General features: G+C 36.2%; 1 protein-coding gene across 4 annotated transcripts in view; it reads left to right on the top strand.

The window, feature by feature from the left end:
* Window positions 1-14,440, top strand: part of MTHFSD (methenyltetrahydrofolate synthetase domain containing) — a 49,169-nt gene that overhangs the window by 14,139 nt on the left and 20,590 nt on the right. For 2 of the 4 annotated variants that reach the window (XM_051974833.1, XM_051974835.1), the window contains exons 2-4: window positions 1,151-1,254; window positions 4,797-4,910; window positions 6,040-6,153. In XM_051974833.1, the coding sequence (XP_051830793.1) occupies window positions 1,151-1,254; window positions 4,797-4,910; window positions 6,040-6,153 (332 nt within the window). Of the gene's footprint in view, window positions 1-1,150; window positions 1,255-4,644; window positions 4,759-4,796; window positions 4,911-6,039; window positions 6,154-14,440 lie in introns of those variants that run through there. The other 2 variants (XM_051974834.1, XM_051974836.1) reach the window with 2 other exon arrangements.

Raw genomic sequence — 14,440 nt, forward strand, 5'->3', positions numbered from 1 at the left:
TTCCTGAGAAGTAGGACCTGTTATTAGTCTTACTTTTTGAGGCAAAAAGAGATTAAGTGACTCTGTGGAATTGTTAGTGTCTGAGATTAGATTTCAATTCAGTTTTGCTTAATCCAGAGCCAATGCTCTGCCATTGGTTAGAATAATATTTGTAAAATGTTTTGCAAACTTTATTATTGAAATGTATAGTCTGATCAAATAATTAGGAAGATAAATGTAGTTGTAACAGTAAATATGACTGTTATTATATAGTAATATTCCAAAATATGAATGAATATATCTCAAAGGAAGATTTGAAGTAATAGTCCAATTAATGTAGTGATCATTGTCAGCTAGAGTTCACTTGGAAAGATTTCCTGAGAAGGTAAGTTTCAGAATAGTGCTCAAAAGGAAATAAAGCAGTCATGTGTTTTTTGTTAAAGAGAATAGGGAAATGCATTCTCATTGCCCAGATATATTTGAAAATAATGTGGGTTACTTCAGGTAAAGGGACGCCCTTCAAATTATTTCAACTTGAAGCCATATTAGGTAGGAAGATCTATTAAGCTCTAAATATTCATTTGTTCATCCTTGAATAATTTAATCCCAGATGATGCACTGTCCATATCATTGTGAATTAAACTAGCATTTTAAGAAACAAAACTTTGCCTTAGTTTTGGATTAGATTTGGTAGACTAATATTTTATTGCAAGAAGCTACAAGCCAAGTATCTGCCCAGCATATGGGCACCATGTTGTACCATATCAGGAGCGCTCTCCTCCATTCTGACTATTGACTTCCCTTACTTCCTTTAAGCCCCAACTAAAGTCACATTTTCTACAGGAACCTTTCTGCTACCACTAATTCTAGTGCCTTTTTCCTTCTATTTATCCTGTTTATACTTTGTACATATTTGTTTCCACATTGTCTTCCCTGTTAGATTATAAGCTTTTTAAGGGCAATGTCTTTTGCTTTTTTTTTTTGTTTTTTTTGTTTTTTTTGTTTCCCCAGCATTTAGGACAATGCCTGATACAGCGTATGCATTTAATATATGGTTTTTGATTTGTTGGCTATAATGTATTAAAGGTTTATATGGTAGTCTTTGACCATATGTAAGATTCCTAGTGGTTTATTTGATGGTTAATTCAAACCTCTTTCATTAATGTTTTAGGTATCTCCAAACAGGAAATTCGTGAAAAGATTTGGGATTACATGGAAGCACAAAATATAGCTGACTTTCCAAGGCCTGTCCATCATAGGATTCCTAATTTCAAGGTAGTTAAGCTTTCCTAGAGTATTGAAAATAAACATAACACATTCCTAAATGAATAACATTAGTAATACTGTTACTGTATCTCTTCATGGTGGATTAGAATTCTGTGAACACTTGGTAGCAGTGTAAAATTAAAACCATGTGTCTAGAGCATTTATGTTTACTGACATCTCTCATCATGTATTTTACTTTCATTTGCAGTGACTAATCATTGTAGATTTAAGAGCACATTTGCACAGGCCCTGAATATATAAGATGCTGCTTAAAACTACTGCTCACTTTTTGATAACAAATAAAATGTTGATCCTGGCTAGGAGTATGTTATTGTTTATGATGCTGTTTTCACAGAGTTGGCTTTACTCGGGAAATCCATGAAAATAATATCCTGTTAAGATAAAGCCCAATCAGGAGCTCCTTTGAAAAGCCAGAGGGATTTGTCTTACCTTAACTGTAAGCTCCTTGAGGACAGGGAGTCACTTACTACTCTTCCGTGTCCTGAACAAAGTAACTAGAACACAGTAGGAGCTCAGTAACTATTTATAGAATTAACATGATTACTGATTTACCATTCTAGGTCTCGGTTTAACTTCAGAGTATTTTTAGAAATAAGACTGTATTAGGGAAAACCAACACAACAACAAAGTTCTTGATCTCACACATTCCCATTAGGAAGGGTTTTGCTGAGGTAGGATTTGAATCCAGCTCTCCTAACTCAAAGCCCAGTTCTTTTTCCACAATGCCACACTGTCCTCATGAGGGAGTATTTGAATCATAAATATTTATTGTTGTTATTGTGGTGCTGTGGGAAAACAAAGTTTTTAACCTGATCCAATCTGGTAATTTGTTTGTGCTTAATAGAAGAGTAGCAAAGTTTTTTTCAAGGAAGAAGGAAAGAGTCCTAACTCAAATCCTTCAGTTTGCTTGTTTTCAGAGGGAAAGAGTCATCATTCTCTTCAACCAGACTGATGCCTTTTTTATGTATCATGAGCCAAGAGAGGGATGAATGTGGTTTTGCATATTAGAGTGAGGTTTTTGTTTTGTTGTTTTTGCTAAAAGCTCAGATCTGAAGAGTTTGTTTTGTACAAGTTAGACTAAAACAAGCACTCTTGGATAAAACCACGGACTCTCTGGACTAAGTAACTTTCTGGGCCAGTTGCAAAAGATTGCTGATTTATTTTACTACTACTGTAATTCCTATGAAAAAAAAGTGGAATACCCAAAGTGGGTTTTTGAAAGCTTACTTAAGTCATTAAAATAAATTAAAGGAAAAGATTGCTAAATTATCAAGGTGATTTTCCACCTCCCCACACTTTTCAAATGAAAATTTATGTTTCCCCATCTCATCCAGACTAGAAATGTACAGTTACTCATGAGTCCTATCCCACTGCTGATTGCACAGGCTCTTGTTCCATTACCAATTCTGGCTTGGTTCACTACTTCCTAGGCAGCCTGGTGCTGACATCCGATCAACTTAGAATTTCCAAAAAACCTGATAGCTTCAGTCTCTAGAGAATGAATTACAAATCTGTGCCCCCATGCTTGCCTATGCTGTTTTCCCCCCTAAATTTTTTTTCTGTCTTTTCCCTATTAGAGTAGACCACTCTACTTGGTGCCTCTTTAAGAAAACAATTAAGGTATAAGATGTTCCATTAAATTTAATATAGCATCATTTTTTAGAGGCCATATAAGAAAATTGCATTATAATAATATCCTACTTATCTGAAGCCAGAATTCTTATGTTAGTCATCATCTATAACATATCTGTGAACCCAAGAGAAAAAAAAAAATCTCTGAAAAGCAAATAATTGTCATGTGTACCCATGTATACTATGCAATGATAGTAGAGTCATTCATACTTACTCATGGCAGACCCATACTTCAGTGATTCAGAGATCTTGGACTGTGTAAACATTCCCTCTCCTTGTACAATTTGTAACCTCTCTACAGCTTAATTGATAGTTATGAGCTCTGGGGATGCTCAAGTAAAAATGGTAACAGCTACTGTAAGGAGGGCAGCCTGGACATAAAACCTTTGCTAGTGATTACTTACCATTTACTAATCCCCAAGCTAGTAGTGTTTTGATACAGGTCATTGTGATTTGATGGTCATCAGAGAGCCAGCTTGCCTCACTATTTGTGACAGGTTGGGTCCAGAGTGTTACAGAACGGGTAAAGAGAAGGGTGTAGATACCGAGTTAACAGGGATGTTGTTGGAGTGATCAAGTTAGCGGTTGTGCGTGTACTGGTCCACGGGTAAGAGAGAATTTCATTTTGTTGATTGCAGGAAGAGGGAGGTGAAGGAAAAAGTTGGTATCTAGGTATTGATAATTGGCAGATTGAGGGCATGTCCCAGTGTTGATGCCCTGCAATTGTGGCATAGTCTGGCTGTAAATTGTCAGAGGAGCAAGTTGGCCCCCAGAATGAATGTGATTTAGAGTGTGAGGAAAGTAAAGCTTAAGGCAGCACATAGAAGTGGAACTGCTCTAGACTGTGCAGTGGCTGGTGACATTTGTTTCCCTGGAGTTGTAATTCTCTTCCCAAGGAACAGTGCTAGCATTTGGGGAGAACAATGACAGATAGTATTGGACAGTAGAAAGAACCCTGATTCTGGAGTCAGAGGACTTGGGTTCAATTATATCTTTCATATTTAACAGCCTGTGTGACCTGACCTCGCATGCTACCTATAGCAAGGCTGAAATAACAGATTCTGGGGGGTGATGTGTGAACTTTAATCAACTTTAATCAGGCCCAGCTACCAATATCCTCCATACATTCCAGGGAAAGCTCTAGGCAGTGGAAGTTTGCCCTGGCCACTTCAACCTGCAAAGTGGCCACAATCTAGGAGCAAAAATCTGCCAGGCCTGTAGTACCACACTACAGAGCTCAGAACTTCCAGTGCTGAATCAGAGAACTGAGGAACAAAGGGAATGCAACAGGTGCTATGACAAGACACTGTGTGTGGGGGGAAGGGGGGAGAGGAGGGGAGGGAGGAGTGGGGATGAGCAAGGGTGGTTGTACAGCACTCAACATAAACCTTGGAACCCTCCTATAAGACAATACCACACTCAGTAACTGTACTTAATGAATGCATAATTCTTTGCAAGGAATTTTTAATCAAAAGTCCATATTTTAAGTCAATGGTTTAAAAGCCAATTTTAAGCCATAAGAACATAAGAATGGTAGAATAGAGACTGCTATAGACAAGAGGTCTACTAGCTACCTATGGAAGGCACAAACCTGTGCACATATGTTCCCATAAGTTGTAGTCACAGGTTTGAGGAAAGAGAAGTTGGCTCAGTCTATGTCATACTAGAGGGTTGTTAGAAGCTTTTCTTTATTCAGCTTTAAATCTAGGAGGCCCTTGAGTAATGTGCTGTTCTCTTTAAAACTAGGGTTCTTCTCATGCTGCTGAAAGGCTGCTGCATTTACAGGAATTTAAAAGGTCTAGCACTGTTAAAGTAAATCCTGATGCTCCCCAGAAGAATGCCCGCTTCCTTGCACTCGATGTAAGTAAGATGATGGTCTATCTTTTTTACCTATGTAGGGGTCTTATGAGGCCTGCCAAAATATCAAAGAGCTAGAAGCCTACTCCAGAATGCAAGAAGTTAAAGTGGATCCTGATAAACCTTTGGAAGGAGTTCGACTAATAGTACTACAGGTAATCATGTCTTCCCTAAACTGGATACTTTACTCAGATAAAGGCAGTCTACTTTCTGTGTAGTTGGTGGCTTCTCCTTGATTAGGAAGAGGGTGCTCTTTTCTACACAGCACTACTTTAGAATTTATAGAATAGCAGAATTACACATTCTTAGAGCTGAAGCCATTTAATCTGATCTGTCCCTTACCAAGGGTTACCTTCCATGGCAGCCACAGCAGGAGGGAGTCCTGATTTGGGAGTCAGTGGCTGCCTCCTGGATCAGCAAGTGTTCTTGGATAGCTCTCAAGGCCAAGATGTCTTTCCTTCCCTCTGGGCTGAATAGAACAAGCCTGCTGGTCCTGTCAGCCTCTCTTTGGTTCCCTCTGGTTATGTTCTGTGAGTCCAGAAAACCCAAGTGTGAATCCTGCCCCAGATGGGTACTGGCTCTTTGACCCTTAGCAGGCTATTCACTTTTCTGATAACAGGGGTAATATACCTGCCAGGGTGCTAAATTTGGAGTTTATGAGTTGTTAATAAAAATAACAAGTAATGACCCACAGATACTGAAATGTATTAATCATTAGACCAGTTAGTTGTATTGGTAGGTCATTATACTTTTGTGAATAAATTAATAAGTAGGACATATAACTTTGTAATGAAAATAACACTAAAGGCATGAAGTACCAAGGACTGTGCTGCTGACACAGCAGGAGTTCATGCTATGAGAACATGGGAAGCACAAAAATATTATAATTGAAATTCTCATACAATTTGATCAGTTTGAATTATTAAAGTGATTTTAGATAAAATCTTTACACTTATAGTTGTCCAAAATCCTTATGAGTCACTGAATATGATAGAACTGTTTGAAGAAATTAATATTCATCATATAAAGCATTAAATCCATGCCATTGGTTTGATATGAGATAGTGTAAAATGGACCATCCTGTAAATGTTTCACTTAATCGAGATGTACCACAAACTCAAAGCAATTACTGTACTTAACTTTGTATATTGCTTACTTTAAAGTGGTGGTATTCTGGTCATGCTCAGAAATAACATATGGAAGCTAGGTACTCTATCTGATGTAATTTGAAAAAATAAAGAATACTTTTTCATTTGTAATCTCTTATAATTTTTCCTCTAAAAGGGCAGAAAAACTTTGTTAGTTCCTACACCACGACTGAGAACGGGATTATTTAATAAGATTGTCCCACCACCTGGAGCAACAAAAGAAATCTTGAGAAAGTGTGCCACTTCTCAGGTAAGTATGAAAAATGGACATCCCTGATAAAACAGAATCAGAACTGTTTTGATCTGAGACTTTCAGTAGTGGAATAGTAGAAAAGGAATTTTCATGAGTCAAAAAGTTATCATTCATATGAGATTTTTTAAAAAAGTTTTGAGGTCTTCTCAATGCTGAAGTCATTTCTCAATATGTTCTTCCACAATTAGCCTTCCCCATAACAAATACAGTTAAGCACAATCATTATGGGGAGCTCATCTGAGAAAACATGCAACATTCTAGACTCCTAGATAAGCCATTCTGCTTTCCTCCTTTCCCTGTCCTCATTTTCACTAAGAAGAGGCCAGTACCTTTCCTTATTTCTTCTACAGAACAGATTGGCCATTTATTAGTCTTTCTGTCTTCCTAGAGCTGCTCCAGTAATTGACTGAAAATTCCTATCTTTTATCATACATCTTTGCTATTTTGATAGATAAACCCTTTTGTTTTGCAGGATAAAATCAGAGTTATTTTGATTCATATTTTTCTTCTTACTTGTGATTTGTAGCATTTTTTTCTTGTGCTTGTTGATAGTTTGAATATTTTTTTGGGGAAATTAGTGATAGACTTTAATCAATTTGTTTTGAACTAGCACTTGAGAGTATATATATTTGCATCAGTTTCCTGTATATTCTTGAAACCAGGCTTTTATCTAATATAATTTATGCAAAGATTTCCCTTCTTAACAATTTCTTTTATCTTAAGTGCACCAATTCTATTAGGGTAAAATAATCTTTTTTTTTTTTTTTTTTGAGATTTTTGAGAGTAGGAGCTATCTCTGCTTTTCTCTTTATATCCCCAATACTTCGCACATAATTAGCAATAAATGCTAAGTCACTGACTTCTTCATTGTTGCTATGAGGATAGTGTGCTTCATAAAGCATTGTTCATTTTGTAATTAAAATTATTTATTTTATTTTTCATTATTTTCTCATCTCTTTTTGGGTTGAGTTCTCCCCATAACTAAAATTATAAAAAGGTATCTAATCCATTCTCCTCTGATTATTTTATAATATAATTTTTTGTCTCTGAGTGTGGCATATGGCATTAGTCTGACAAAGTGCTTTACAGTTTTCTTTGTAGTTCTTATTAGACAGTTTTTCCCTAGTAGTTTGTGTTCAAAAATATTCCAAACCATATATTTATCTCAGTAGTTGCAGAAAAAACCTTTGACAAAATGCAGTATTCATGTATGCCAAAAATATACACAGATAAATTATTTTGTGGTATTACAAAAGGTATATATTTAAAACCAAAAGTATATATCATGGCACTGAGTATACACTAGAAGCTTTCCCAATCAGTACAAGAATAAAGCAAAAATGATTTCTCTTTATCTAGTATGATTTGATGTAGTTCTAGAAATGCTATCAATAGCAGTGAAATAAGAGGAAGAAAATAATGGCATAAATTCAGGTCCCAAATGTCTTGGTGCAATTTAAAACTTCTTGTTCTGTAGGCGTAGAGGAGATAAAAACCATGATGCCATCCTCATTTGCTTAAAAAATCCTATGAAACCCACAATGAGAAAAAATAGCTTCAGCAAAGTGAAGCTTCAAAAATAAACCTACAAAAATGACCAGCATTTCTATATAGTAATAACTAATTCAAAAAGTAATAATATAAATAAAATAATAAATAAATAAATAAATAAAATAATAAAAATAAAATTCACCAAATATTGGGATCAGTCTATCCAAATACATGAAATACTTATATGCATTCAATTATAAAACACTTCTTAAAGAAATAGAAAGGATATAAAGGCAAAGGATATTGAAAATTGAGAAAAATAAATTGATTTAATTTTGTTATTGATTTTATTCTGTTTCATCACTGACATTTTTGTAACTGTCAAAGTCATGTTTGAATTTTCTCAAAGTTTGAAAATTCAGCTTTCCTGTGTAAGTCCCTGAGCTAAGTTCAGAAGTTCAGATCTGCTAATTACTGTTTTTTTTTTTTTTTCTTGTCTCAAGGAAATCTATTATTCTTGAAGGATTCAGTTGAAAGCCTGGGAGTCTGGTCTGTTATGCAAATAACTCTGATCCACTATCACTAAGCAGTCCTTGCTGGTGAATTCAAAAAATTAACATTTCTTAGCTATGGGATGAAAGAAAGGGTCATTACTAATCCCTGACTCTTAATTTCCAGTTAATCAGATTGTTCCATGTGTCTGTGATGCTTCAAGCTTTGTAACCAATAGTATGGTTTTCCCCATCTTTGATGCTGCTGTTTAGTTTTTGGATGCTCTTCCTTTTTTCTGTAAAAATTATCTCATTCAGAGTCTTGGCTTACTGAAAAGCTAAAAAACACCTCTATCTTTATTTAGATCAAAACTATAAGGACAAACAAGTTTTTTCAAAAGAAGAATTATAAGCTTTTGACTATATGAAAGAATGTTCTAACTGAATGACAAGACAATTCAAATCAAAGCAACCCTGAGGTTTTATTTTATACCTAACAAATAGGCAACAATAATAAAAAAACAGCAGTAATCAATGTTGGAAGAGTTATAAGAAAATATATATACTAGTGCATGTTTGGTGGAGTTGTGATTTCAATATAATCATTTTGGAAACCAATATACACATAAAGTGAAAAAAAAAAAGTCCATATCTTTTGATCTGGACTAATTATAAAACTTTGTATATCATTGATCCCATATATATGAAGATTTTTTTAGCAGTACTTTTTGTGGTAGAGAATTGAAGACAAAATAGACACCCATTGATTGAGGAATGTCTAAACAAATTATACAAAAATATAATGAAATATTAATGTGCTGTAAGAAATTATAAATGTGAATATAGAGAACCATGGGAAAATTTACACAATCTGATACACAATGAGGTAAGCAGAGCCAAGAAAATAACAACTACAATAATATTGAGGAAAGAACAATTATAAAACAGTGAAAAGTAAATGTTGCAAAATTAGAAATAACACATGGCCCATTGAAGATAAATGAGAGGATATTCCTACTCCCACTATTTTATCTTGGTAGGAGGTCCATGAAGGTGGTAAATTGTATATATTTTTCTGACTTGTTCTGTGCATCAGTTTTTATAATTGTTTTTCTACCTCTTTCTTTTTTAAAAAAAATGTTATTTGTTAAATGAAATAGTTCTCGGGGAGGGAAAGGGAGAATATTCTGGTGTTATAAAAATAATGAAATATTAATAAAATGTTATTTTAAAAAATAAATCAGAGAATGAATACAACATATATCTTGGGGACACAGCTGACATGCGAATTTGTTTATTTGTCACAAGATTTTGTTTTTATTTTTGTTTTTTCCAAAGGAAGTTTGAAATATGAAAGAGACAAAATAGATTTTTGTTAATTGAAAAAATTAAATTTAAAAAGTGTCCTTGAAGCAACTTAAAATTCATAGGAAGAATAGAAGTCTGGAAGGAAATGCTTTGTAAAACAGGACAGCCCAGAAATTTAGATATTGAATTTATTATATACTTAAAAAAGATTTATGGTTTCATTTTTTAAGTGCATCCCAAAAGGAATATCAAGTACTACCTGGCACTTAGGTAGAAAATTGAAAATCATCTATATGAACTGAATAAATAAGGTAAATTATTTATAATTTTTTTTTGGATTACTATCTTGAGAATATAACAACCTAGATTTTATTCATTGTTGTTATGGTGGTTTTGTCTCATTGGGAAAATCTAGGATTCAGTTTCTCCCAATGGAAGATTACTCAGGTTGGATAAGATCATCTTTAAAGTCCCTCCTAAGGGGACCAGAGGAAAGGATATTCTATAAGATTCTATGAATTCCCCTCTAAAAAAAATTTTTTTTTAAGGTAGATGATCCTCTAGTGTCCTCTAGTGTTAAAATGTGGTATAAGGAAATGCCGTTGAAACTTCTGTTTTAGCATTTTGTTGATCATTTGACTGATTTATATGCAGTTCCCTATTGCAGTAGAGCTAAAAGGAGAATTTGGTAAAATGTATTCTAATTCAAATTGTTACACTTCATAATTTAAATAACACAAGTAAAAATAACATATAGATCAAATTTCATTATAGCAAATATTGTTACTTTTAAATATACTATTCCTTCCCTTTTTAAAATACTATCCAGTATTTTAAAACTTGTGAACTATGGTCCTCTTCCAGATAGTTATAGACCTGGCTTTGTGTATGACCTTTTCAAGGCTTTAGCCAGTTGAAAGAGTTCTGGAAAAGGGTGGGAATAAATGTGTGAGAGAAGGGTTTGTTGGCCTGGCTACAGGTACTTTGGGGCCTTGAGTTCTGTGGGTGGTGGACTCTCAGCCCAGTGGACAGAAAATGGGCTGGTGTTTGAGATGTCACTCAGCTAGAATGACAATCTGTGCAAAACTTTGGGTAAGTTCTGAGAGTTCCTAGGAATCTCTGACCAGTGAGACCCCGTGGTGGTGTACCCCAGTGTTCACTGTTGTAGGTACAGCAATGACCTTGACTCTGAAACAGGGCAAGTTAAGGGAAAGGCTATGATTCTGGCTTATTTTTTTCAGTGTGTTCAGGGTAGGGGGTAATGGTGGAGTCGTTGCCAAGTAGTCAGGATTAAAATAGCTGTTTGAAGTGTGGTAGATGTTTTAAAAGAGAGTGATATGCTGACTTAAAGGTTGAAGTATGACATTTGCCTTGTGGTACTTATTACCACAGTAATTCAGTCTAGTCTGGAACACGTGCCTTTATCGTGATAGGCTACCTTGGCTAGTCTACTTGACTGGCTTTTTGACGAGCAGACCAATACTCCAATACTCCTAGAAATGTCCTTTATCTTCCCAATATGGTATACGAAGGATTTCTCTCATCCACAGTAGCAAAGAGGCAAAAAACAACAACAAGAAAATAGTGTTTGTAATGCCAGATGTTGTGATACGGGAGCCACCTGCCAGTGGCTGCTGGAGGTCTAACTCAGACCTCTAGAATGAATCTCTTCATGTCAGAGGATGATGATGATACAAGGAGACTGAGAAGAGTTGCATTCTCTGACCTCTCTCCTCTTCCCTCTTGCCTTCAATTTATTTCATTCCCAATCCACAAGGAACATCTGCAAAGGCTGCTTTGCAACTCCTTCAAGTGTCATAGCTATGGAAGCTCTTGGAGAACTGACCTGCTCCTTCACTTAGGCATGGTCCTTAACAATTCCCCATGTTTTGTTTTATGGAAATGTGCTTATTTTCCCTCCGTAGCATGGTCTGTAAGTTTATAAATTAGCTGTTATCTAAGTTCACATGCTATGATATCTGAGTCTGCATGTTAGGGAATGCAAACAGCACTATAGCAAGTATTGAATCTTGTGAGATGTCATGGAGGCAAACTTTCAAATGGAGAAGAGGACTGTAATCAGAACAGGCATTTTTCATAAATCTCTCATCAGTCTCCTGGCTCGGCCCTTTGATGTGTTGGCCTATTTAATTACCCCAATTAAAAAAGTCTTACTGGGGCACTTCTCCCTTTCCTTCCCCAAGGGTTACCAAAGTAACTCTCCTGGGAGGATCCTACTCACAAACAGCTCTTGGGTGCTGCTGCTTCTTTGTTTCTTGTGTTTCTTATGCCTCATGTTCGGGTGCCATATGTTGCAATACGGGAGCCACTTGCCAGTGGCTGCTAGAGAGCTAACTCAGACCTGTAGAATGGATCTCTTCATTTGAGAGAATGATGATGATACAAGGAGACTGAGAGGCAGTTGCGTTCTCTGACCTTTCTCCTCTTCCCTCTTGCCTCTAATTTATTTCATTCCCAATCCATAAGCAACAGCTGCATCAGTAAAGGCTACTTTGCAACTCCTTCAAGTATCACAGCTGTGGAGGCTCTCTGAAAATTGGCCTGCCCTTTCACTTAGATATGGTCCTTAACAAGATGTGGCCATTATAGCTTAGTCACAGTGGCCATCCATCTAAGTGGGGAATGGACAGAACAAAATGTGAAATATCAGAGTCCATTACCATTATGGTTCTGAAGCTTCCTGCTCTCATTGAAGGTCTTTCAAAGATCACCAATAAAGACTCAGCAATTATATCTGCACTGAAATAACAGATCTGATCCCAAATTTTCCAATTAACATTTATTTTTTCTCATTTGTAACATAAGGTAGGAACTCAAAATTGAAGATCTCTTTAATATTATATGCATTTCCCTATTTCTCAATCCTTTTTATTCTATAGCCTTTGGTTTAGATGCCAGAGGAGAAAAAATATGTTATAGAATCTGAAATTCAAAGTTAATTACTAATTTATTAAAGTTCATTTCTAACCTGTAATGAATTCTTTCTCTTCTTTCTTTGAAAAACATCTTAAGCCCTTGTTCTTTTATTTTTCAATATTAAAAAAAAAATTTAGTTCCAATTTATGTTTTTCCCTTATCCCTCCCCCATACCCATTGAGAAGGCAAACATTATAATAACCATTATATATGTGAAGTCATGTAAAACATCTCCATTTTAGCCCTATTGCCAAAAAAAAAAAAAAAAAACAAAAAACAAAAAAAGGCAAAAAAATTAAAGTGAAAAATATGCTTCAAGGCAAGAGTTTGGGTTTTTTGTTTGTTTCCTTTTTTTTTGTTAATAGTAATGTACCGTGTTTCCCCGATAATAAGACACTGTCTTATTAATTTTTTGGACAGAAAAACCCCAGAGGGCTTATTTTCAGGGGAGGGCTTATTTTAATGAACATTGACAGCAATTTTAATAAACAGGTAAATGTGAACAAAAAAAAAGTACCTTTATTCAATAATGATCATGTCATCTTCAACAACATCGTCATAAGTGTCCATACCCTGAATTCCGTCCTGGATGTTTTGCGCCTCTATTTCCTTCAGAAGAAGTGGACCCAATCTGTCATGTCCAGCCATATAGCTCTCTTTAAATGAACATGTCTTGTCCAGGTAACCTGCTCATAGTGCCTTGGCGACACAGCTGTCAGTAATTTTATCCCATGACTTCTTCACCCAAGTCACAACTTCTTGCAGACAGGGCTTCACAAAGTTTCCACGCTGATTTCTTTCCATTCTATTTTCAGTGTAGTCATTGACTTCCATGCGCAAATGGTCCTTGAATGGCTTGTTTATTGCAATATCAAGGGTCTGGAGATAGGCAGTCATTCCTGCAGGAATCATTACTTGATCTATTCTTCTCTCTGCTAGGAAGTTCTTCATTTCTTTAGTGCGGTGAGTGCTGGCTGAATCCCACATTATCAGACCTCTTTGGTTACTTCACATAACAAGTGGCAGCATTAAATCAACCGACTTTCTTATAATGGCTTGTGTACACCAGGCTTTTTCGGTTTCAAGAACGTAAATGCCTGATACACGTTCAATCTTATCTTTCTTGCCCTTACTGATGATTAGAGGTGTGGCTTTCTTTCCATCCAAACGAATTGCCAAAACAGAGGTGACATGTGCAGACAGAATAATAAAATTATGACCATCAGTCCTTCTTTTCACTCCATCATGCCCCTCAATAATGTTTTAACCCCATCATGCTCCCTGAGTGCTCCTTCTATCCTCCATGATGCCCCCTGAGTTCTTCTTTTATCCTCCATGATGCCCCCTGAGTTCTTCTTTTATCCTCCATCATTCCCCTGAGTTCTTTTATCCTCCATCATGCCCCTTTTATCCTCCATCATGCCCCCTCACTCCTGCTTACATACCGGGTTTTTATGTCCTGCCTCAGCTCTCCTCCACAGCACTGCTGTCAATGGCGCCAGCAAGCAAATCACTGGGGAAGCACAGGATGACGAGCTCACTGCTGCAGCTCTGATTGGATGCAGCTCGGAGTGCGTTTCACCCGGAGTCGGGGGGGGGGGGGGATGGTGCATACAGAGGGTACTGTAATGTAGAGTGTAGCGCAGGGGATCACCTTCACTACAGTAGCAATCTCAATAGGGCTTATTTTCGGGGGAGGGCTTATTTTAGAGGAATCTTACACAGTAAGGGGAGGGCTTATTTTTGGGATAGGTCTTATTGTCGGGGAAAGTAGGTCATCACAGAGACAAGTAAACTCGTAATTAATTCTTTCTCTGGAGGTGGATAATATTTTTCATCATGAGTCCTTTGGAATTGTCTAGGATCTTTGTCTCAATCTGAGTTAGCTGTGTTTTTCAAAGTTGATCATCACTACAGTATTGCAGTTACTGTGTGCAATGCTCTCCTCAAGCTGCTCACTTCACGCTGCATCAGATCATTCAAGTTTATCCAGGTTTTTCAGAAACTATCTATCTCATTATTTTTTTAAGGTACAATAGTATTTCATCCCAATTATT

This window comes from Antechinus flavipes, chromosome 2 (genome assembly GCF_016432865.1).
Source record: "Antechinus flavipes isolate AdamAnt ecotype Samford, QLD, Australia chromosome 2, AdamAnt_v2, whole genome shotgun sequence".
NCBI lineage: Eukaryota > Metazoa > Chordata > Mammalia > Dasyuromorphia > Dasyuridae > Antechinus > Antechinus flavipes.